This window comes from Cuculus canorus, chromosome 1 (assembly GCF_017976375.1).
Source record: "Cuculus canorus isolate bCucCan1 chromosome 1, bCucCan1.pri, whole genome shotgun sequence".
In the NCBI taxonomy this organism is placed as follows: domain Eukaryota; kingdom Metazoa; phylum Chordata; class Aves; order Cuculiformes; family Cuculidae; genus Cuculus; species Cuculus canorus.
This window is the reverse complement of record NC_071401.1, coordinates 29,807,415-29,829,408: the sequence shown is the minus strand read 5'-3', so window position 1 is coordinate 29,829,408 and position 21,994 is coordinate 29,807,415. Positions and strand designations below refer to the sequence as shown.

At 40.1% G+C, this 21,994-nt stretch overlaps 1 protein-coding gene across 2 annotated transcripts in view; it reads left to right on the top strand.

The window, feature by feature from the left end:
- Positions 1–21,994, top strand: part of ITM2B (integral membrane protein 2B) — a 32,346-nt gene that overhangs the window by 3,743 nt on the left and 6,609 nt on the right. Inside the window, exons 2-4 of one of the 2 annotated variants that reach the window (XM_054081543.1) lie at positions 14,747–14,875; positions 16,916–17,119; positions 19,640–19,750. In XM_054081543.1, coding sequence (XP_053937518.1) covers positions 14,747–14,875; positions 16,916–17,119; positions 19,640–19,750 — 444 coding nt within the window. Of the gene's footprint in view, positions 1–14,746; positions 14,876–16,912; positions 17,120–19,639; positions 19,751–21,994 lie in introns of both variants that reach the window. The other variant, XM_009559693.2, reaches the window with a different exon arrangement.

Here is a 21,994-nt window from a genome sequence, read left to right as displayed (position 1 = left end):
TGTATTTTGTTATTATTCATAGCACTTCATTGCTGGAAAACTCTTAGCTTCAAGTGAGGTCTGAAGGAAATACGGGACTGTATATAGGAGAGTGAATTCTGAGACACTGGTAAAAGATTGTATCTCCAAAACTGCATATTTGGGACATTTGTTTTTCCATCTCTGGTATCTTTACAGACATTGTTTCTATAGGACAATAAATAGATCTGGATCACAAGTGTGAACATGAAAAATAGCACAATGTTTTATGAAGCTTCCTTTTATGAAGGAAGTCCTGGGAGGTGTTCTGGACTGAGGTAGGGGTAAAACCTTAAGAATGGAAGCAAGATCAGCAGAATTGCACATTCAGAATTCCAAAGATTTGAGCTACAGATACTAATAAACCAGATATTAATGAAGAAAGCCAAATACTCTGAAATGTCAGGAAAATAAAGATTTGTAGAATGAGCTTTTGGGCTTGTTCTTTGATGGTCTTGTTCTGCTGCTTTACCTGGCATGGTGTCACAAAGGCTGCCACTCTGTCTGCCATTGCAGGATTACTTTCAAGCAGATAATCTTCCTAGGGCTTATTAAAGAGCGTTTGCAGCCAAAATATGCTGATGATGTGGCAATGAAATACTTTGATCTCACCAAAATTTGCCCAGTAACCTTTGATGCAAACACTAATAGGTCATTAATTGTGGAAGGCAGGGGAGGAAGATGGGAGAAGTGTAGGGGATGTATCGGGGGAACAATGGCTCAATAAAAAAAGGTTATACAGAGGGCAGTGGTCTTGTGCATGGGTGTATGCCACTTAAAAAGGAGTTTGAAAGTCAAGAGTGCTAATCCTCCCTCTGCGTAAATCACCTGTCTTATTGTGTTGTGAAAGTGGCTCTGTACTTACTGTAGGCAACGGTTACAACTCTGCTGCTGCTGTTGGGATGATAGTTCTATGTTGTAATTCTTGGCCAAAACACAGTAGTCTTAGTGAAGGTTCTCAGGCCGCATTTAATTTTCTGCTTTGCTCACTGTCAGTACAATAGGGTATTTTATGACCCAGTTTCCCAACAAACAAACAATACGTGGCATTTTAACGTTTCTCTCCACAATAGATCTTTAAAAGCCAAAGATGGTTCTGAGTATAGTTGAAGTCTTCAGACATTTTGTGGAGTCTGTTCAATACATTAAGTCCTCCCCAAAGCTCTTTGGGCCCTCAGTAACTCTCAGGCAGCTGCTTCCTTCTGCCAGGGTAGGTGGCAACCTTTTGTTTTTCTTTCTTTTTTTTTCTCTCGGGGCACTCAACTCAGCACATCTTTACTAAATACAGCTTTGCATGTGGAAGCTGTGGATTTGCACGTTTATCACAGCTGACCTTTGGACAGCTGTATCCGTGAAGAGATTTCAATGTGAAAGTGTAAATGTTAGAGTTTTAAAAGGAGCAGCTTTCTGCATTTCTTCCTTATGAGAACATTATTATTCTGCACTCTAAAATTAATCTTTTTTTTCCCGTTTAGCTTAATCTTTTCTAAAGCATACTAAAATAGGCAATTTTAACACAGAGTAAGAGGGTCCACCTGGGAAATACTATTTAGCAAGTAATGAGCACTGATTTTCCACATAGAAAAACCCTTAGTTTTCATGTAATTAGCGTTAGATGTTTCTGAAATAAAAGTGTTAGCTTTACAGTTGCTATACTTTGTGTAAATATATATAAATACTATATATATCATATAAATATACGTGTTCTATATATGTTAGTATACACACTAATAAGTATTCATTTGCTTGTTGTTTTGCTCTCAGGAAAGCACTCCAGGGGATATATCTGTAGATGAGTATTTTGGGGTGGTTTTGTTTGGTTTTTGTTTCTTTTTTTTTCTTGGAGGAGCTTCCTTATTCCCTTTTTAGCCTTCCTCCAGCCAGATTTTCTGTAGGCCTTTCACCAGTCACTGTTGGGGAAAGGTCAGTCTTTTTGGTATTTTCCCATGTTTTCATTGTGCAACTAGGTCATTAAACCAGGCAGCTTCTGTTGTCTGTCAGAGCATTCTTGATTTAGGTATCATTATTTAAAAGACGACTAGAAGTGAAGAAATCCTAGCAAACTGAATTTTTTCCTCCCTTCTTCCCCTGACTTTGGTAAGATTTTCATGAAAAGCCATCAAACCTCACATGAAGATCTTGAGTTCCAGACACAAAGGATTCTGTTGCTTATTTGGCTTTGTGGGTACCTGCAAGCATAAGGAAAGAAAATTTGTGTCAGGATTGTTCATCAAGAACTCCTCCTAAGAAAAGAAGTCTTGTCGCTGATGTCATCCCCTGCATCCTTTTTCATGGTGAATCTGTGCTACTGGTTAAGTAGCGCAGCTTCCTGAAAATAAGATCACTGTGGTCTGGAGACATTTGGCTCCTAAAGCTGTTCCATAGAGGTCGCCAGCAATTGAACGAACAATTAAAAAAAAAAAAAAAAATCAAACCCTCTTCAAGCTCGTGGTGCTTTTCTGAAAATGTCTCACTATTTTGGAATTAGAGGTTAGGAAGTTCAAAAAGCGATCTGGAAGAGCTTGTGTCATCCCCACACACCCCAGTGATGGAAATGAGCCTGTGGGGCAGGAGAGTTCTGTCACTGGTCCATATCTCACTTCCTTTTCTGTTTCTCATCGCTTCCCGACCTGAATAACAAATACAGTGCTTTGGTTTAGAAGTACAGCTATTCCCCACAAGAATGATATTTAATATTTCGAACAGGATGTATCCTACCAGACCTTTGTGATAACTGCTTCGTCAGTCGTTTGTATCATTTACAGTTTTGGCTGTCTGAGCAAGAGCTGATGATCCGTACGTGTCATTACAGCTTATATGAATTCAGTGCAGGGATGACCATAGAGACAATGCAAATACTTACACAGTCCTAAATAGTTTCTCTCTTCAGATTAACAGACTTATAGTTGGCTGAGGCCCCTTACCCTAAAATTATATTTCAAGAGCTTTTTTTTTTGCTTGATGTAGTTATGTGGCAACATCCGTAGCTAGGTGAAGGTTTAGATAGTGCAAGATCTAGAGGAACTGTCCTGTGCTGTAATGTATCCTTGTAGTTAATGCCATAAATAATTCTCTTATGTTCACTTCCATCTTTCTGAGATGCAATGCACTGTTCTTCTGATGAGTTTCAGGAAACTAGTTTGGATATTAACTTTTCATAGTGGTATGAAAAATACCACTTAAGCAGAAGCCGTTGGAACCAAGAGTTCTGTGCAGTGTAGAAAGTTAAATACATGGGTCAGGATCAAATGCTGAACTTCCTTGTAAGACATTTAAAAGAAAGTGTTCTTGCAGTCAGCAGTATTTTCAAGGGAAATGATTTAGACTCCTTCCATTGCAATGAATATTTACTCCTATGTGAATTGTCTATTTCAAGAAAAGTTTGAAGTATTTTCATGAAATGTTTACAGTTGTAAGTGTAATCTAACAGTTGTGTTTTTATAGACTCAACTAAATTAATTTTGTTATTTGTGTGGTGTTTTCCTCTTTTTTTTTGTTATCAGTGATTTAATAAATTTTGATGGTAATGGTGGAGGACGTTATAAGAATGGTAAGCATACTTACCTTCAGTAATGTTTTCAATTAACTTTTCTGCAGTTGTTATTTTGGAATATTTGTTAGCATTATATGTATTTTCTATCCAGTAACCACTAGCTATTGGCTGCAAATAGCTTGCATACCAATAAAATAGTTCTCTCTGTGAGTCTCAGGAAATATCTTCAAAAGCAAATATTGCATTTTTAAGTCCTAGTAATTTTAAATGTTCTTTATTTTGTGGCTTGCAAAAACATTATGATGTATTTCAAACATGAGCACTACAGCGGGGATAAATAATGGTGTGTTCTGTTAGCTATTGCATAGATTCCTTATTTCCCCTCCCTTTTCCACTCACTCCCCCCTTGATGCCATGGATGACAATGGTTAGCATTATCTCTTTTTAGGCTCCTGATCCATATGAATAATACAACATTCATTTTCTTACTATTTATGTAGTGCTTTTTATCCTCAGTGGAAATTACTTTGAATCTGCAGATGAAAAGCATGCTAATTTATAAAACTTGGATATCTGTCCTAATTTTACAGATGTGGTAAACCACAGGAATGGGATAATTAATAAGATTGAGCTCTGCAATGAAGTCAGAAATGGTTTTGCAGCAGACATCTTGTGGCCTGGGGTTTGGACCACTGTGGACATACAGAGACTGCAGCTCCTGTCTGAGAGACCCATGTGGCATCTCTAAGCAAGGGTCCTTTGTGCAACAACTGTACAAAATTTACCGTGAAAAAAATGGCAAAGTAGTATTTGCCCACCAGTTATTAGAGGTCATGGAAAAAAATTGGTATCTTGTTTGTCCTTTCCTTATAGCATCAGTGTGTGTGTGTATACAAATATTTTTATAAAATGTGTATGTCATTGAGTATGTAATATATATGACTTTTTATATATATACACACATAAAAATAAAACCCACAGGCATCTTAAGAGTAGAGTTCCTTGAATGCAAATTCTTGACTAATTTGTGGTTGTCCTCCTCCTAGGGAGGCTGTCCTCCTGCCTTTGATGGCGGCTTTCTGCTGTTTTGAGGGTAGAATGAGATGGTGGAATGACTGTGGAAAAAGTACACTGGGCGATCATAAGTAGGAGGGCAGTGATGTCTTGGGTGGATCTTAGATGGTTGCTGAATCACAAAGGTCTAGTTATTTATTTTAAAATATATAGTCTACATAGAAAACCCTTAGCAACCTACACATTTGAAAATGCTGTACTCTTTGCAGGGTGGAAGGCTGAACGTGACTCTTTGAGGCCACTGTGCGGTGTGGTGAGTTGTCTCGCCTAAGATTTGCAGTTTTGGGAAGTTCCCTTGGTGCTTGGTGAGGTGTCTGAACACCAGCCAGTGTCTGTGTTCCCGCAGAGTGTGAGGTAGCCAGGTGCTGGGTACTGGAGTGTGTCAATGTGCTCTATAGCAGGCTCTGAATGGGCTAAGGCAGTGAAGCCCTTTAGATTGTTACAACAGTTACTGCTAGGAAGAGGGTAGAATTAAATGTAAACCTTCCAAAGTCACCTCCTCTGGGCTGATAGCCCTAAGTGCTACAATTAAACGCTATTCTGTATTTGCATGTAGAATGGCTTCCACTTGGGGAACTTTGCTTGCTGTACAAGTACTACGCATCTTAATACACTAATACCTGTATTAACAAGGTATGTGTTTTTAAGGACACGGTGGCAATTCGCAGGGACCTCAACAGGCTACAGTAATGGGCTGAACAAAACCTCATGAGCTTCACAAATACCAAATGCAAAGTGCTGCACCTGGAACAGACTCATCCCCTCCATAAGACTAGACATAAGGAATAATTTCTTCATGTTGAGAGTGGTGAGGCACTGGAACAGGTTGCCCAGGGAAGCTGTGGATGCCCCATCCCTGGAGGTGTTCAAGGCCAGGTTGGATGGAGCCTTGGGCATCCTGATCCAGTGGGATGTGTCCCTGCCCATGGCAGGGGGATTGGAACTAGATGATCTTTAATATTCCTTCCAACCCAAACCATTCTATGATTCTATAACGACAGGCAGGGAAGCGGCTCTGACTGAGAAGGACCATGGGTTGCTGGTGGACGGTCAGCTGGGCATGAGTCACTGGCATTGCTGAAGGCTGGGAGCTTTCCCATCCAAAAAAAGACATCAAGAGAGTTGAGTCCAGCAGGGGCCACTGCGGTGGTTAGTTGGGGGCTGGAGCACATGCTCTGTGAGGAATGGCCAAGGGAGTTCGGCCTTGTTTAGCCTGGAGATAAGATGACTGCTGGAGTAGTTCACAGCAGCCTCCTGGTACCGGGGAAGAAGACTGAAAAGACAGTGGCCTTAAATTGAAAAAGGAGAGCTTCTAACTTGTGTATAAACAAAATATTTTTCAATCAGAGGAGAATTGAATGCTGAGGAGGTTGCCTAGAGAAGTTTTGAAGTTGCGGTCCTTGGAGGTTTTCAAAACCTGGCTGGACAAGAGCCGTGAGCAACCTGGACAGGCTTCAGTCCACTCTCCTTTTGAGCAAGAGGGTAGATTAGACGCCTCCCAAGTGGTTTCTGTAATGCTAGAGTCTGCTTTTGAGAGAAACTGAGACACAGTGTTTGTAACTTGCTTGAGATGACATACCATCTGTGGCTGAACTGGGAATAGACTTATTAAATTCTGAGGCTCAGTGGTGCGTATGTGCATGCTAATGAGATCTCTTGGGTGAAAGAGCCATCACCGCCTGGGAAAATAGCCTTGAGAGAAATCTAGGTTAAACCCACATAGTGTTCCATCATACTGATGTCTGAATGAGGCAGTCGTAGGGAAAATGCAGAGAAATTTCAGACACAAGAAGTGAACAGGATAAGGAAGAGACAGGAACTGGAACAATCAAGGTCAAAAAGATAATTCAGTATTGATCCAATTTAAGTGGAATAGGAGCCTTCTGTGTTCCTGTTTTCAAGCACTGATCTAATTCTAGATAAAGTCAAGAGAAATGTTGTGTTTTAGGTTACAGATTTATTTAGTGTAGTTTTTATAAGTATGGTAGAAAGCAAGTCAATTTTAAGTCAAAGAGTGCCGGTGCAGAAAAGGGTTTATTTTGATGACATGTAAAAATGAATCAATTTTTAAAAGTGAACAGTTCTAGTGGAATGCTGTGTTTGTCTTGCTGTAACCATAAAGGGTGCAGTGATTTTGTTTTCTGAATGCAAAATGTATTCTGAAAAATGTCCCATACGACCTCTTAGGTTTGAGGTTTCTTGTTTTAAGATGGTAAACATCCCTCAGACGCCTCATGCCTGATGTCTATGCAAGCTTTCATCTGGGTGTTTTGGTCTGTGGCTTGCAAACTGTTGCACCAGAACGCCTTACTTAAAATGCTTGAGAAAAATAGGTGTAGAATGCAGAACAGATTTCCATCATTCTAATTTATGAAAACATATAGGTAAATTCATCAATATTTATATGTCATATAAAAAAGCCTGGCTTCCACCACTTCTTTGCTAGCCAAGCTTATGAAAACTTTTTGTATTCAGTGCAGTACAGTGGCAATTGCGGATCTCTGGCTGTCAGCGGCACAAGAATTTTTGAAATTTGGCATCCAGGCATGTAAAGGCAACACATTTTCCAAGCGTTGTAGGTTTAATTGAAGCTTCATGTTGTGAGCAAGGGATGGGGAGAAGGCACAAGAATCATAAAGCCCCAAAGCAAAGGAAATAAAGCGTGCGTGAAGCTTTATTACTTATCTAGCCCAGATAGATAAGTTTTTTTTGCTGGGTTTTTTTGCTGGTTTTTTTGTTGTTGTTGTTGTGTTTTTGTTTTTTTTTAAATGATGCATTAATCCTCTCCCTGCCTAGTGTTAGTGTTACTTAAAAACTGTAGATGTATATCACAGAATGACTGCAGTTGGAAGGGACCTTTGGAAGTTTTCTGGTTCAACCCCCTGGCTGGAGCATGGCCATTAGAGCCCCGGACCACATCCAGACAGCTATGGAGTATATCTGAGGATGGAGACTCCACAGGCTTCCTGGGCAACCTCACAGTAAAAGAAAAAAAAAAACCCCAAACTATTTCCCAGTCTTCCGTAGGAATATAAAGTGGTATTAAGATCCTGTTGTGCTAATTGCTGTAGGGAAAAGAAAGGAGGGCAGTGCTTATCTGTCTGTGTTTATAGTGAAATGGAGGACAAGAAGCACAGGAGAGTTGGTTGGTGGGGAAGGCAAAAGGTGCAGCACTTCTGCAGCCATAGCCCAGCACCTCTGCCCAAAAGTGTTGCACACTGATGTGGTGGTTGCTTTATCTTGTAGCAGCAATGAAGGGGGGAAATGGAAATAAGGTGTGCCCAGTACTCTGCCTGTGATAGAGACTGGAGCACTCAGCTTTGGGATAGAGAAAGATATGGGGGGCATAGACACAGGATAGGAAGGAAATTATAGGAAGATTTGATACCACTGGGTTTGGTGGTGAGAGAAGGGAGTTAGGGGATCTTGGACCTGAACAGAGAGAAAAAGAACAATTAGGGGAACACAGTTTGAAGAAAACAGAGTAAAATATAGTGTTCAGTTAGTTGCACAACTGCTGTAGACAGCCTGGGGTGAAGATATACCCAGAACCATTCATGTGAATCACCTGAAGAAAGTCCTTGCCTGGTCTATGAAGGTAGAACTTTCAGGCCATTTAAGTAAGCGTGTCTGTGTTTTTTTCCCCACTCTCCAGTCTATGTAAGACCAAAGCTAACAGTAAAAATAACCACTATTAACAATACTACTCCCAAATTTAATCAAAGGAGCAGGCTAAATACTTACAGGCTTCTTCCTTCTTTACCTACCCTCTCTAATTGTTGGCTGTTGTCAAGTTCTGCAGTCTTTTATCTCAGAAGTTGAAGGCATTGTTTTGGTAAGTCAGGATTACTCACATTGGTTAAGAGTTGCAGGATTAGTCTTCCAGGACAGCTTCTTTTATTATGCCTCTGTCACGTAGCTGTGGGTGAACTGCTGATTCACATCCTTTACTTTGACTTTGCAGTTGTAATTTTCCTTGACTTCCTGCAGAGAAATGGAATTCTTCATGTTCTACCATGTTTCTCTCTAGTTTTGTTTCCTGCTCCGCTTTTCTTGCCTGTTTTCTCCTTTGTAGTTCTCCGTTCACCTCCTATCTTTCCCAATAAACGCAACTTTTTTCTTTCCTTGCTATCCGCCAGCACTGATTCCCTTCTCAAGGTGACCCAGAGCTGGATGCTTATATTAATGTTTTTATTCCATGATGCTTATGATGTTTGAACCATGAAATAAGTCATTTGACGCACACCTCGACTTTAATAAAATACCCCCGTTACTTGGTGAAAGGTAGCTTTCAAGTAATATAAAAGTGACCTTAGACCTTGAACTTAAGAAATGTCTTGTAACGCATTTTCATCTTGCTACTGGATTTCCTAGTGCTGTACAAGACATTTTGTATTTACAAAATACATACACAGATATTAGAAATACAGGAAGAGGCTAATAGTACCAACTGCATAGTAGATAACTCTAATTATTTAATCTCCTTGCTTATCCAAGCTATGTGACTGCAGCAAGTGATAACCAGAAATGAGGCCTGGTTTTCATGCTATTCTTTCAGCAGAGAGCTTTTGGCCAGATGGACAAGTCCCTGTCCATCTTGACAGAGGAGGAACTGGCAGTGCTGCCACAGAAGGGATGCAGTGTTCAGATATCAACTGCACATAAACAACCATAGCTTGTTTTCGGGCTTCATGATCCATGTAGACAGAATACGTCACTCCTTGTGATAAGCAAGAGATCTCTGAAGCGTTTCTTGTATAAGAAGTCTGTTTTCCCAGCTAGCAAGTTAAAAGAACATTATACTTTAAATTTAAATTTAAATTTATTAGGAGGCATAAAATTGCTGCTTGAAAGGCAGATCAGTACGCTGGCTTTCCAGATTTGCAGCATCTGCCAAGTTAAGGAGTCTTGTAAAAGCCTGCCTTAATTTCCCATCTGCAACAAGTAATAAATAGAATACCAGGCTTGGAGCAGTCTTCAGGCAAGAATACCATGGGAGGAATGCAGAGCTCTTTCTAAATTGAGTTCATTTTAAATTGACTGTCTTTTGGGAGCATTTTCTACAGATGTCAGATTTACAAGTCAGAGTATGTTAGCCTGACCAACAGAATTTGGTTTATACAGCCATTGGTCAGTATTTTATTTCAAGGCTTTTTAGTCTCCCTCATTAAAAAGCACTTTTAGGGAGTCATCATTAACTTCTTTTCTCCCTCTTCCTCTAATTAAAGCTGCAGTTGGTCAATATTTGCCTCTAGGAAGCTCAGTCTGCCCCACTGCATTCTGTCCATCCCTGTGAGCTAACTGGTATTCAAAGGGCCTCAGAGGAAAACTGTCTGAACAGCTTCCAGACAGTTCTACCCACACTAATTGTCAGCTTTTATGTGTGTGTGTGTGTGTGTATATATATATTAGATGTTATTCTCAGATTCATAATTACGGGTGGTTTGTGTATTATGCTAAAGACATTTTTAGTAATATTTGTGATCCTTGGTGATACTCTGCATCTGGTTTCTTTGGATAAAAGACCGTGTATTGGTTCTGAAAGACTTTTCCCCCTCCCAGAATTATTTTTATTACTATTGTGTCTATTTTTAAGTTTGGGGCATTTTCTTTTGTGAAGGTGCACAGTGGGCTTACAATATTCTGGACTCTCCACAGCCTATCCAAACACATCCGTCTTATCTGGTTTAGGGCAATTCTTACCTAATTGATTAGTACTTTTTTCCCCAAATCACAGAATTAATGTGTCCTTAATTTCTGCAGATGAGCAAGGTCTGGTCATCTTCTCACCCATTTCAGTATGAACTAAGTCTTTAAACTGCTTTACTTTCGTAACACTAAAGCGATTATGTTCCACTATGTACAAAAACACACAAGGGGAAAATCTAAGTAGTTACCAAGTCTAATTATACACATTTGTGGCTTGGTGTTGAAGTTTCTTAGAAGAATTTTATGATGTTACCCGAAACATGAATTTGGTGCTTCTGAAATTCAGCATTTATTTAAAGGAGGAAAAAAAAAAAAAGTAGTATTAAAATTGAACTGAAAATAGCAAGAGAATATATGGCCAGTAGCTGTTAATAACTGCTGTTGTTTGCAGAATCAGAGGTTATTAATTTTTTTCTTTCAATCCCTTCCAGAACAGTTAATGCTGATTGTCCTAAGTACCTTCCTGTGAAGATCTCTCTTCCTGTAATTGAGAGGTGCTTCAGTAAACAGTTTGTGGTATCATTTGTCCATCTCCAAAGTATTTAATGGTTCCTGTAACAAGACAGATGCAGCCTAAGTTAGCTGCTGTGGTCACTGACGAAGGAATCTTTACTGAAAAGTGCAATCATCTTCTAACTTCTTTGTGAGAAGACAGATTTGAATCTTGCCAATCTCAAATAATAGAGAATTTAATACTTCCTATTTTCTGTCAGCTGGAAAATTGTTCCTGCAGAGCTTGAAGCTAATTCAGGTTGGGAAGTTCTGAACCGTTTAATTTTGACACTGTAGGATTTAGTGTACAAGTGGCAAAGAGATGCTTCTGTTTTATGTCTTGACCATGGGAAATAGGCTAATCAAATGTTTTCCAATTAGAACAATCAGCTCATCAACGGAAACAAGCCAGTATTGGGCTTGCATCCAGTTCCTCCTAAGGCATTTTGCATCAGAGAAGATTAGTTCTGTGGCATCATCATAAGGTTGAGGATTCACCAGGGAGTTGGAAGTACAGAGGTTAGGGATGAAGCAGAAGAAAGGAAAGAAAAGGGCCGCAACAGCAATGATGAATTACTGCTGCTCACAAAACTAGAGAGGGCATATTTTTAGAGGTCAGTCTTCATTTCAAGAAACCGCTGCTTGCTTTTGTCAGATACCTCTGGCAATGGGAGACTGACCTAGAGAAAAATCAGTCAGTGAGGCTGCCATTGCATGTTGTGCTCTGGCTTCAGGAGCCAGCACTGCTATCTAGTAACAAAGTGCAGTTTTAAGTACTAATTCAGCACTGCCCCTCTTCATGGGGATCTGCTTTCACTTATGTTTTGTCTTTCAGAACATGAGTCACCTGGCAGGAGGGTGAGCATCTATCACACTTTGTTCTCTTGCAGTGCGCAGGGTCAAATTTATGTAGCAAGGAATGAATTACTCTTTTGGGTCAATTCAGCCCAAACTAAGCTGCCATGGCAACAATACAAAAGCTTAGCCACAGGGCAGCTACTAATATGAGTATAATTTAGCTTCAGTGGGTTATTTGCAATGTTTTACTTTAAGGTGGTTTTATACTGCTTGATGATGTACTTAATTATCAAATTCAGAAGAGGAAATCAATTCTGTGTTCTCCTTCGACGGCATAAAATGTTTTCAGTGTTACCTAATGCTCATGGCTCCTTTGTACTGAGATGCAGTACTTTACTGCACTTTTCTAAGCAAGAGGCTGAACTGGGCTTGTACTCTTGCTCCAAATTTGGTGTGCTGCTGTCAGGAGGCTGTGGGCAGCTCAATGCAGTAGGCAGCTACAAATACAAAATACACTAATGTGCCACCATTAGGGGTGCCTTCAGAAATAACAATGATAATGATAAAATTTAGCTGCTGGTAGAGGATTAGAGAATTATATTAAACGTGTTGTTTACGTCTGTCATCTCATATATCAAAGCAAAATTATTTAGGGTAGAATACTGTTGAACTTGTCCTTTGGGTTCCTCCTGGCATTTTAAAAGTTACTTTCTTTTTCTGTTTATTTATGTGGCCTATGCAAAATTAATTTGACATTAAACCCCATTTCCAGGTAGGTATTTGTGCTGTGTTTGCTTTCTGCACCATTTCCCAGGTGCATATTTTGTCAGTCTTTCTGATGCAAAAATGGAAGATGCAGTTATTCCACTAATGGATAATTCTGCTTAGAGTTGAAAAAAAGCGAGGAAATAAAAGCAGCGGCGGGAAAGAATAAATATACTCTTCATATTTTTCACTAGGGAATATTTGGGCATTGCATCCCAAAGCCAGTTTGCTGTCTGTTTTTCTGATATTAACTTATAATACTTTAAATGACAGCTATTTTTAAAAATTTCAATCAGGCGTCCTTTATGCTTTGAAATACCCAGGGAAGTAGTTATCTAATGATACAGGGCAACATAAAAATAAAAATCCTTGCTTTACCTGGTTTAGATTTATAATTGAGATGATTTATAGAAGAATCCATGGTGAATCTTAACCTGACCTGAAAGTTAATTAAATTACTATGGGAATTATGTTCTATTCTCAGTCTTTGCAAACTGCCAGGTTACAAACCACACAGCTAGTAATCCTGTGATTCTTTACGTTTTTTTCTTAAACAATAAGTAATGCAAAAACTTTTAGAAGTTGTTACTTGTCTTTTCACTCTGCTTTTTCAGTCCAAGGCAGCGGTTCTCTAGCTACTTTCACTTGGCCTTGTAATGTTTCCCAGAAACGTTGGTTGGAAGCAGCCTCTGGAAGTCATATAGCACAGCCTCCCTTTAGAAATGGGATGGTTGCCAAAGCAAGATCAGCCATGGCTTTGTCTAGTTGAGTCTTGAAAACCTCCAAAGGTGGAGATTTCATAACCTGACTTACTGCAGTAGTTTGCAAGGTAACGTAAAACAAAATCTGTGAGATATCTTCAGACTTACACTCTAAATATTTCCAAATCAAATTTTGGTAGCCGTTGCCGGGCAAAGAAGTTGCATTGCCACTTCTGTATGAAAGGGGATTGCAGTGAGCTCTAAAGGTGGGTTTCACATTGCCTAAGTTTAGCTGCATATGAATTGGGTACCTAGTTTGTTAACCAAGGACTCTCCCTCTATAATCAGTATCGAGGAGTCCCTCCAAAAGCCTGCTTCTTCTGGAAGTTCAAAAATGTTTGGGATGCGTCAGTCTTGGGAAGTGCCTCTTTTCCCCCAGCATTTACAGGGAGGGTCCCCTTCCCATTTGATGTCAGACTTGCTGAGATGGCCTCAGTCAAATGAGAGGCATTCCTTCTCCACTGGCACAAGGCAGTGTGGGGACTACGCCTACAGCTTTTGTTCAAGTGGGAAATCATTGTAACTGGCAAGTACCAAAAAATACCAGAGGCAGAACGTCAACTGATAACCTAGCTATCAATTGTTTCTCAAGTGCTTCCCTCATGTTATTCCTCCATTTTCTGGTTTGGGTTTTTTTGTTTGTTTGACTGTAATGATTTTGTCTTGGTCACCATGCTACCCTGATGGTTTTTCTGGTTACAATGGGGTAATGTATTGTTTTGTATGTATTTGAATTCTTATATTTTCCCAGGATTATCATGGCTTGGAAGAGGGTGACTGAAAGATGGGGGAGGTTTTTTGGTTGTATTTTTTTCTTTTTTTTTTTTTTTTTGGATGTGAGTTATGCAAATACTTGGGAGGAAAGAGCATTGTATGTGACTGAGAGAGGAAAGATTTTGCAAGCAGAAGTTTATTGCTTAGGATGCCTGTGGGGACTGCATGGTTATGCAAACTAGTGCCCTGAAGGGGAAACATGCTGTCATTCCTTTAGCATAACATGCACGCCAGATAGTGAGGCATGGCCAACACTGTCTTAGAGCAGAAAACTTCCCTAACTACAGCTTACAAAGCATGTTTTTTTCATTCCCACTCTTACTATTCTGCCAGCAAAGTGGTGTTGAAGTCTCTTTCTTCCTGATGGAACAACATAGGAAAGGATATATTTTGCTGTTCTTATTATAGTTGATATTTTGTTGGTTCTTCAGGTTCACTTAAATCGTGCACACACTAAGATAAAAAAGAACCTGACCTTTCTGAATTGACTTTCTCGCTCTGCTGTTGTTGCATGGAGGTTGCCTGACAATGGATATCTTTCTGTCTGTACTCTGTAAAGTGGCTCTCTGTGCATCTTTAGATATCTCGGGACATTTTGTTATATTTTTGTCTGACTTAAGTCTGCTGATTTAGTCCATGATGACGGCATTAAAAGTGAGTTAGTACAAGTTTTCCTAAACCTTAACTGAAACAGATCTGTTATAAACTTTACCAAATAAATTACGTTTCCAGCCAATTGTGATAAGAGTGTGTGCAGCTTTTCTCGCTAGATGTAATGTTCGTACTTGCTGGGCCTGAACAATCTGCTACTGTATGTGTCTTACGAACAGTGTGTTGAAGGTCTCTTTCTTATGCATTGCAGGACCCTGAGGATGCTGTGCCTGTTGGGCAGAGGAGGGCTTGGTGCTGGTGCATGTGCTTCGGACTGGCTTTCATGCTGGCTGGTGTGATCCTGGGCGGTGCCTATCTGTACAAATACTTTGCATTCCAGGTAAGTCAAATACATTTTGTTATGGGAGTGTTGCAGTTTGCTGTTATGCCTTAATGTTTGGAAGAGGGAAGAGGAGCAACAGACTAAACCAAATAGTCTTGCTGCTCTCATTTTTATCCTTCTGCAACTTCAGCTTTTCTCCAGTCAAAGTATATTGCCTGCTCTGAAGTTACCTGTTGGCAGAGGAGGGCAGGAACAAAGCTGGCAAATAAGAGATCAACACTTCTGAAAATGTTACTTTGCAGAGAAAGTATTATGTTGAAATAGAACACGCTAGTGGTGTCTGTCTTTCCTTTTTGCAGTGCCAAATATTAGAGGTAAATTGACCCCTTGGAAGCCTCCTTGTTTGACCCCGGATTTACTGGACACATGCAGTACTGCTAATGCCCAGGACAGGGACTGCTTGTCAAATCAGTGCAGTGGCTCTCCAGCTTCCTAACCTCCACAGGGATATGAAATACAGGCCCTGCGGGGCCCTTGGAAGAAGCACAGTCAATGTGGTTAAACATGCTCTGTCAAGTCTAATCCATGCTGACAAGATTAGACTTCTGATAGAGGACTGTCAGTCTTTAACAAATGACATTGCTGCAAGAGGAGGCCTGTGAAGACAGTGGTGCCAGGGAAGTGGAACATTTACCTGAAACATGGGAGATTAGTTAAATATTTCTTGGTCAGAATTGTCACTGGCCAGCACTGGATGTGCTGGGCTATTGCCCAAGTGGTGCGTGCACACCCTCCTTAAGAAACTGCCAGAGTTGCAAAATTCACAGGATCAGAAAGGGAGAGTATGAGCAAAATTTGAGTCCCTCTAGCCCACTGGTTAGTGCACGTAATTAGAAGATAGAAATTCTGTGTTCTTGTCTCTGCTACCAGGATTATTTTTTTTCTTGTTTTAATAGCTGCTAATATGGAGGCAAAGTAATTAAACCTGAGAGATTCTAGCTGAACTTGCAGTTTATAGTCTCTTTGGATATCACATTAGCCTAATTTACAGGGGAGCAGTAGTGTTGCAAACAGTGCTTCAACAGCATACTGTATCTTGGATTAACAAGCTCAAAGTAGCTGAAGGTCTGCTGCATTACTAACGCATGTTTCATTCCTGCTTTGCACTGCGAGGCTCCACCTTTCACCTGCCAGCTAGCCGAGATTGAAAGTGCTGTTTAGTCCAGACCTCTGCTACTTGTTTATGAGTCAGATCTGGGTTGAAGGAAATACTCAGTAATTGAGCTAAGATTGCACTGAAGACCTGTTTACAATGTAAAGGTTTCAATTGATGGCAAGTGCTTACGCTTAAGTTGTATGTTTCTGTGTCTGGCCTGTAAGACTTCCTCTGACTCAGGAGTTTGTCTTACACTTCACTTAGGTAACCTGCCATGTGTACTGTGACAGAAGGACATAAATTGGTTGCTTTAGGGTTTTTTATTATCTTTTTGCCTTTTAAAACTATTAAACCAAAAAATAATTGATTTTAGAAACCCGCTTTCAAAGCTTCTGAAGCCTTGCAAAACTCAACAACTTCATGGAAAAATTGAGCTTGGAAGGAAGGTCTTGAAGTCATCTGGTTGCTGCAAGCAGGACGAAATCCAGAGTTAGACTTGCTTTTTCAAAGTGATTTTGATGGCCAGTTTCAATGTCTTAAATTGTAATTAATGACTGCAGTTAATTAATTATGTAGTGACAAAAATATGTGTGCATATAGGCGTAGGAACTTCATTGTCTGTCTTAAAGTAAGATGTGCTGTGCCTCAGATAATGGATGCAAAATAGAAGACTAGATTTTAAGAACTTGATTTTTTTGGATCCTGTTTTGCTTGAATTCAAGGAAAGGATTCCCTTTGGGTTCAGTCAGTCAAGGTTTTACCCATGGTGCTGTTGGACATAGCAGCTGGCTCCTACTTTGGTTGTGTGAATCAAATAAAAGGGAAAACTTCATCTAGTCTGACGAGTTTTTCTTCTCCACGGTGCTTTGAGAATATTAGTTTTAAACTTCTAACAAGGCTACTGACGTTTTAATTGCTGGTTTGTTTACTATTTTTAGCAGGGTGGTGTGTATTTCTGTGGAATAAAGTATATTGAAGACGGCTTAAATTTGCCTGAGTCTGGGGCAGAGGCTCAGAGTGCTCGCTATCACACAATTGAGCAAAATGTTCAGATCCTGGAGGAGGAAGATGTTGAATTTATCAGTGTGCCGGTCCCTGAGTTTGCTGATAGTGATCCTGCTGATATCGTCCACGACTTCCACCGGGTAAGAAATATTTTGAAAAACTGGAAAGCATTTAAAACTTGAAAAATGTTCCTCCTCAGTCATCCTGATAAATGTACTCCCAAACTGTTGTAGGGGGGGAAAGCAGAGGGTGGAGGAGGCAGCAGAAACATTTTGATCAGCAGCAGGCTGCAAGCAATTATTAACCAGGCATACAAAGTACAGCGTTATACAATCATCCTGAGGTAGTATGCAAACCACCATTTGCAAATACAGTTCCGTTTTTAGAAAGGGAAAAGTCTTAGAGCTATTTCCTTTCCTTACAATGAGGAAATAAAGAATATAATTCTTGCTATGCTGAGTCCACTGAGCCAGAATTGACCCAACTGCTGTGGTGCTGAAGGACATTTGGAGAAGGCTGTCTATCATTATGTTGATGTACACTTGCAGGGGCTGATTGCGTCTGACGTCACTAGGTGTGTTAAAGCACCCCCAGAGGTGCTTTCGTAGCATGGTTCAAAAACCACAAAGCAGCAGCTGAAAGGAAAGGGAGCAACCAGCTGACAGCCTGTGGAAGAGCTGGTTTTCCACATGCTGTAGGAAGCCTAGCAGAAGCTAGATTTGCCTTGTGCTCCACAGGCTACTAAAGGCACTGAACTAGGGTATCAAATAACTTTAAGCTGTTTCTTCCCTTTTTGTTGAAAAACCTTGGATTGATAGAAGTCAATCAATCAATCCAAGTTTTTTTCCACAAAAAAGGAAAAAAGGGCTGGAGCACCTCCCATACGAGGATGGGCTGAGAGAGTTGGGGTTGTTCAGCCTGGAGAAGAGAAGGCTCTGAGGAGATCTTATAGCGACCTTCCAGGACCTGAAGGGGCTACAAGAAAGCTGGGGAGGGACTGTTCACAAAGACTTGTGGTGATAGGACAAGGGGCAGTGGGTATAAACTGGAGAGGGGCAGATTTAAACTAGACATAAGGAAGAATTTCTTCACTATGAGAGTGGTGAGGTACTGGCATAGGTTGCCCAGGGAAGCTGTGGATGCCTCATCCCTGGAGGTGTTCAAGGCCAGGTTGGATAGGGCCTTAGGCATCTTGGTCTGGTGGGAGGTATCCGGGCCTATGGCAGGGGAGTTGGAACTAGATGATCTTTAAGGTCACTTACAACCCAAACTATTTTATGATTCCATGATTCCATGAATCGTGGTAATAAATTTTTGCCAAGGCAGTTGACAGGCCTACAGCTCTTGGTATTAACAACATCTGTAGAATAATTCGAAGCCCTTCTTTTCTGTATCAGCCTGATGGATGCATTGTGATAGTGATGGAGTGTTCTACAGCTGGTTTTCGAGAAGCTAAGTTTCTATAAACATTTTCATACTTAGCTGAACAGCTTTTTTAAGCAAGGCTGGAAAAGAAGAATAGGGAAACATCCTATTTTTTTATGCAAACTTCAGAGGTTAAAAGTTTTCCAGGCAAAATGAGCACTGTCAATCAAATATTCTTAACTGAATTTGGAGGAAAACATTGTTTGCTTGAGCTGTGCAATTTAAAAATATTCCTTGAATATATTTAGGGAGCTGCTGTTAAAAGAGTTAGAGCAAAGCCTCTAAAGAGGGAAAACCAGGCAAAAAAAGCAGTGTGTAAGAAATGGAAAGGAACAATATAATATTAGAAATTCACTTTTTGATGTAATGGGTTAAAGGCTTTGGTTTAAAGGTCAGTATGAGGATCATTTGCTATAGGCACAGCACTTACTCCCATGTAATGCGATTAGTTGCACTGATGATTGCTGTACTCATACTATTTTGACTGTTGGGCTCTCGGTGCTCAGCATTTCATGTACGTCTGCAGCCTTAGAGCTTTCAGCAGCTTGAGATAATGTCGTCTTTAGCAAGAACAGATGCAGTAAAACACAGCTCAGTGAACAGAGCCATAGGATTCATCAGGATTATTCCTTGGGCTTTTATCTCTCTCTCTCTCTCTCTCTCTCTCTCTCTCTCTCTGAAATAATGGCAAATATTGCAGTTCAGGTGCTATAGATAATTCAGCTGTGAATAATCATTAACATTTCAAGTCAGTAGTACTTTTTTAACATAGAAGGATTTTTGTTGCATTGTCAGTAACAGTATTTTTTCTGTCTACGTTTTGTTCTTACCAGCAGCTTTTCTTCATTGCACTATAACAAAATATAAAACTGTGGAGATTAGAGCAAGAGTTTTTCCCTGTTGTTTCAAAATGCAGGAAATAGGAATAAATGAATACTGCACTTGATTCCCTAACAGCTCAAATCACCTTTGTCATTTCATTACCGTAGTGCATTTGAGCTACTTACTGCCTGCTGCTTTGCACAAATCCCTGTCATAGATTTAAACTTCCATCAAGACTGCCTTTTGTTTCTGCATTTACCTGCCCTCAAATTGAAGTTTGTTAGACAGACTTCATAGTGAACAAAATGATAATTTAAAGAACAACATGAAGCAATAGCACTTTAGCAAAGTCTGTATGTGAATTTTCTAATGATCCTGTTATATTTCGGTTAAAATAAATATGTCCTCAACAGAGACTCACTGCCTATCTCGACCTTAGCCTGGATAAGTGCTATGTGATTCCTCTGAACACTTCAGTTGTTATGCCACCAAAAAATTTCCTGGAACTGCTCATCAACATCAAGGTATGGTTAAATCATAAGTAATTTGTTCTTCAGACGGAGAAAGAGGAGAATGTTCTTCATACCCTGCAAACTGATGTTCACACAAGACGCATGTGTTAGAAAGTTAACTGATCATTAGAGATCTTTGCGAAGAGAGGAGAAGGTCTATAACCTTCTGAGTTAATTAGCTACAACCTTGAAGGAATTATTAATTCAGAGGAAGACAAAAAAACCCTGATTTTATTCTTCGATGCTACAAACTTAGCTGACAAATTTGCGTAGATGTGGTGTACCTGACTCTGTGATAATAGTCTCTGTGGGTTTCAATTTCTAATCCGTTGTGACTAAAGTTTCCGTAAAGCATGGATTCACTGGACTAAGACTGGTTAGCTGAGAGGATTAAAGTAGATACAATGGGATATCCTTTTAATGTGGGTGTTGCTTAAAGCATAGGTCCCTATGTTTAGCCTCTACTGATCCAGTGGCTTGGAAGCAATGCAAGTGAGGTGTGTTAGATCTGTTCTGGGTGCTCAGCGGAATTAGATGTGGCACTAGGTGTGATGGACTAGCATTGGATGTGAGTTCATGAGGCTTCAGCAACCTTCAGGTGAATCTTCTCGCTTTCAGGTGGATTTTGGAAAGGTGATTGGGATTTGTATTATATGACTAGCAAAGCCCATTTAAGCAAGAGGGGGGTTTGTATTGCCAAATTCCTGCTTCTGCATCTTAAGAAGAAGAAATGAACACCAGGCCTTCAGCATAAGATTCAGTGTCCTTAAAACGAAGAACCCTAGAAAGGACTGAGGTACCATAGTGACTGAGAAACGGAAAATGAGTTTTCAGTATCGTGTAGTGGGACCTCCTTATCGTGTCCCAGCAGGGTCTGATAGTTGAACACTACTGCCTGGCCTGTGGTGCTAGTACTGACTGGCCTGTGGCCACCGTGGGGACATGCTGTTCTTTTAGTAGTAGTGACTGGGTGAAACCTAATGGCCTGTGAAATTGAGGACAAAGTAAATAATCTAATGGTGTCTCTTTCACGTGTGTGCTTTTAATGCAGATTTAAATAGTATTGACCCTGGTTTTCTGGCTTCTGGTTTCTTTACAGAACAAAAAAACAGTCAGGGTGGGGAAGAGAGCTGCTAAGCTGACTTGTGTCTTAAGATTTGGGGAGTTTTAGATTTTATTTTAGTAGGCTTTTTTAACATTGGAATTGTTACTGTCATCTTTGGTTTTGCATCTTCAAACAAGTCTTTGGAATTAGGACTCCAGAAACCATTTTAGCCGTTTCTGAGTGGTTCATGTATATAAATAAATTTCATGTGAAGAATGACTTCACAAGTAAGTCCTGTGCTGCTTTTTTGATGCCTATTTTGAGACTGGCTATTTAACCACACTTTTGTTTCCAGTACTTAAGGATGAGGTGGTGGCTGTAAAACTCAGTGACCCCATATTTCTTTACTTTGTGTATGCTGTTTTGTTTCCATTTTTAGTTCACACAAACTCCGCTATTAGAATCTATTTTCTTAGTTTGTCATTGGTACTAAATCAAATACGCTTGGTTTACGAGCAAGAGCACAACCAGGCATCATGTATTTAATTGAAAATCTGTGCAAAAGCAAACTGTTTTGACCATTGCCCAAGCAGTGAGTGCTCTAATTTTGAGACATCTGTTTAATTCTTATTGTATTAACAAAAAGCTGTTGGCATTTGATGTCTCAGAAAATCAGGCTAAATGTTTTGTGACTGAAATTTGGGAAACTGTTCTACAGATGCATAAAATGAGTAAATTTCTCTTCACTGTCCTGCAGTCATACTGGCTGCACAAATAAAAAACTATGAAATTAAAGGGCTCATTTCATTGTAATGAGCTCTGAATACATGCAGAGGTTGTTTTATGAAAAGGGAGGTGCTCTGGGCTGTTTTGTTTTTAGAAAAAGAAATTTTCCCCTGTGAGGGTGGTGAGGAACTGGCACAGGTTGCCCAGGGAAGTTGTGTAGGCCCCATCCCTGGAGGTGTTCAAAGGCCAGGCTGGATGAGGCTTTCAGCAACCTGGTCTAGTGGAAGGTGTCCCTGCCCGTAGAAAGGGTGTTGGAAATGGATGATTTTTAAAGGTCCCTCCCAACCCAAATTGTTCTATGGTTCTGTGATTCTATGATCATTTTAGCAGACAGTGAAAGGCCTTCTTTCCTTGGGAAACAAGGCCAAAACCCAGGTATGTTTGTTCCCGTTCCTTGTTCCTGTTGTGGAGCCAACTGGCTAATT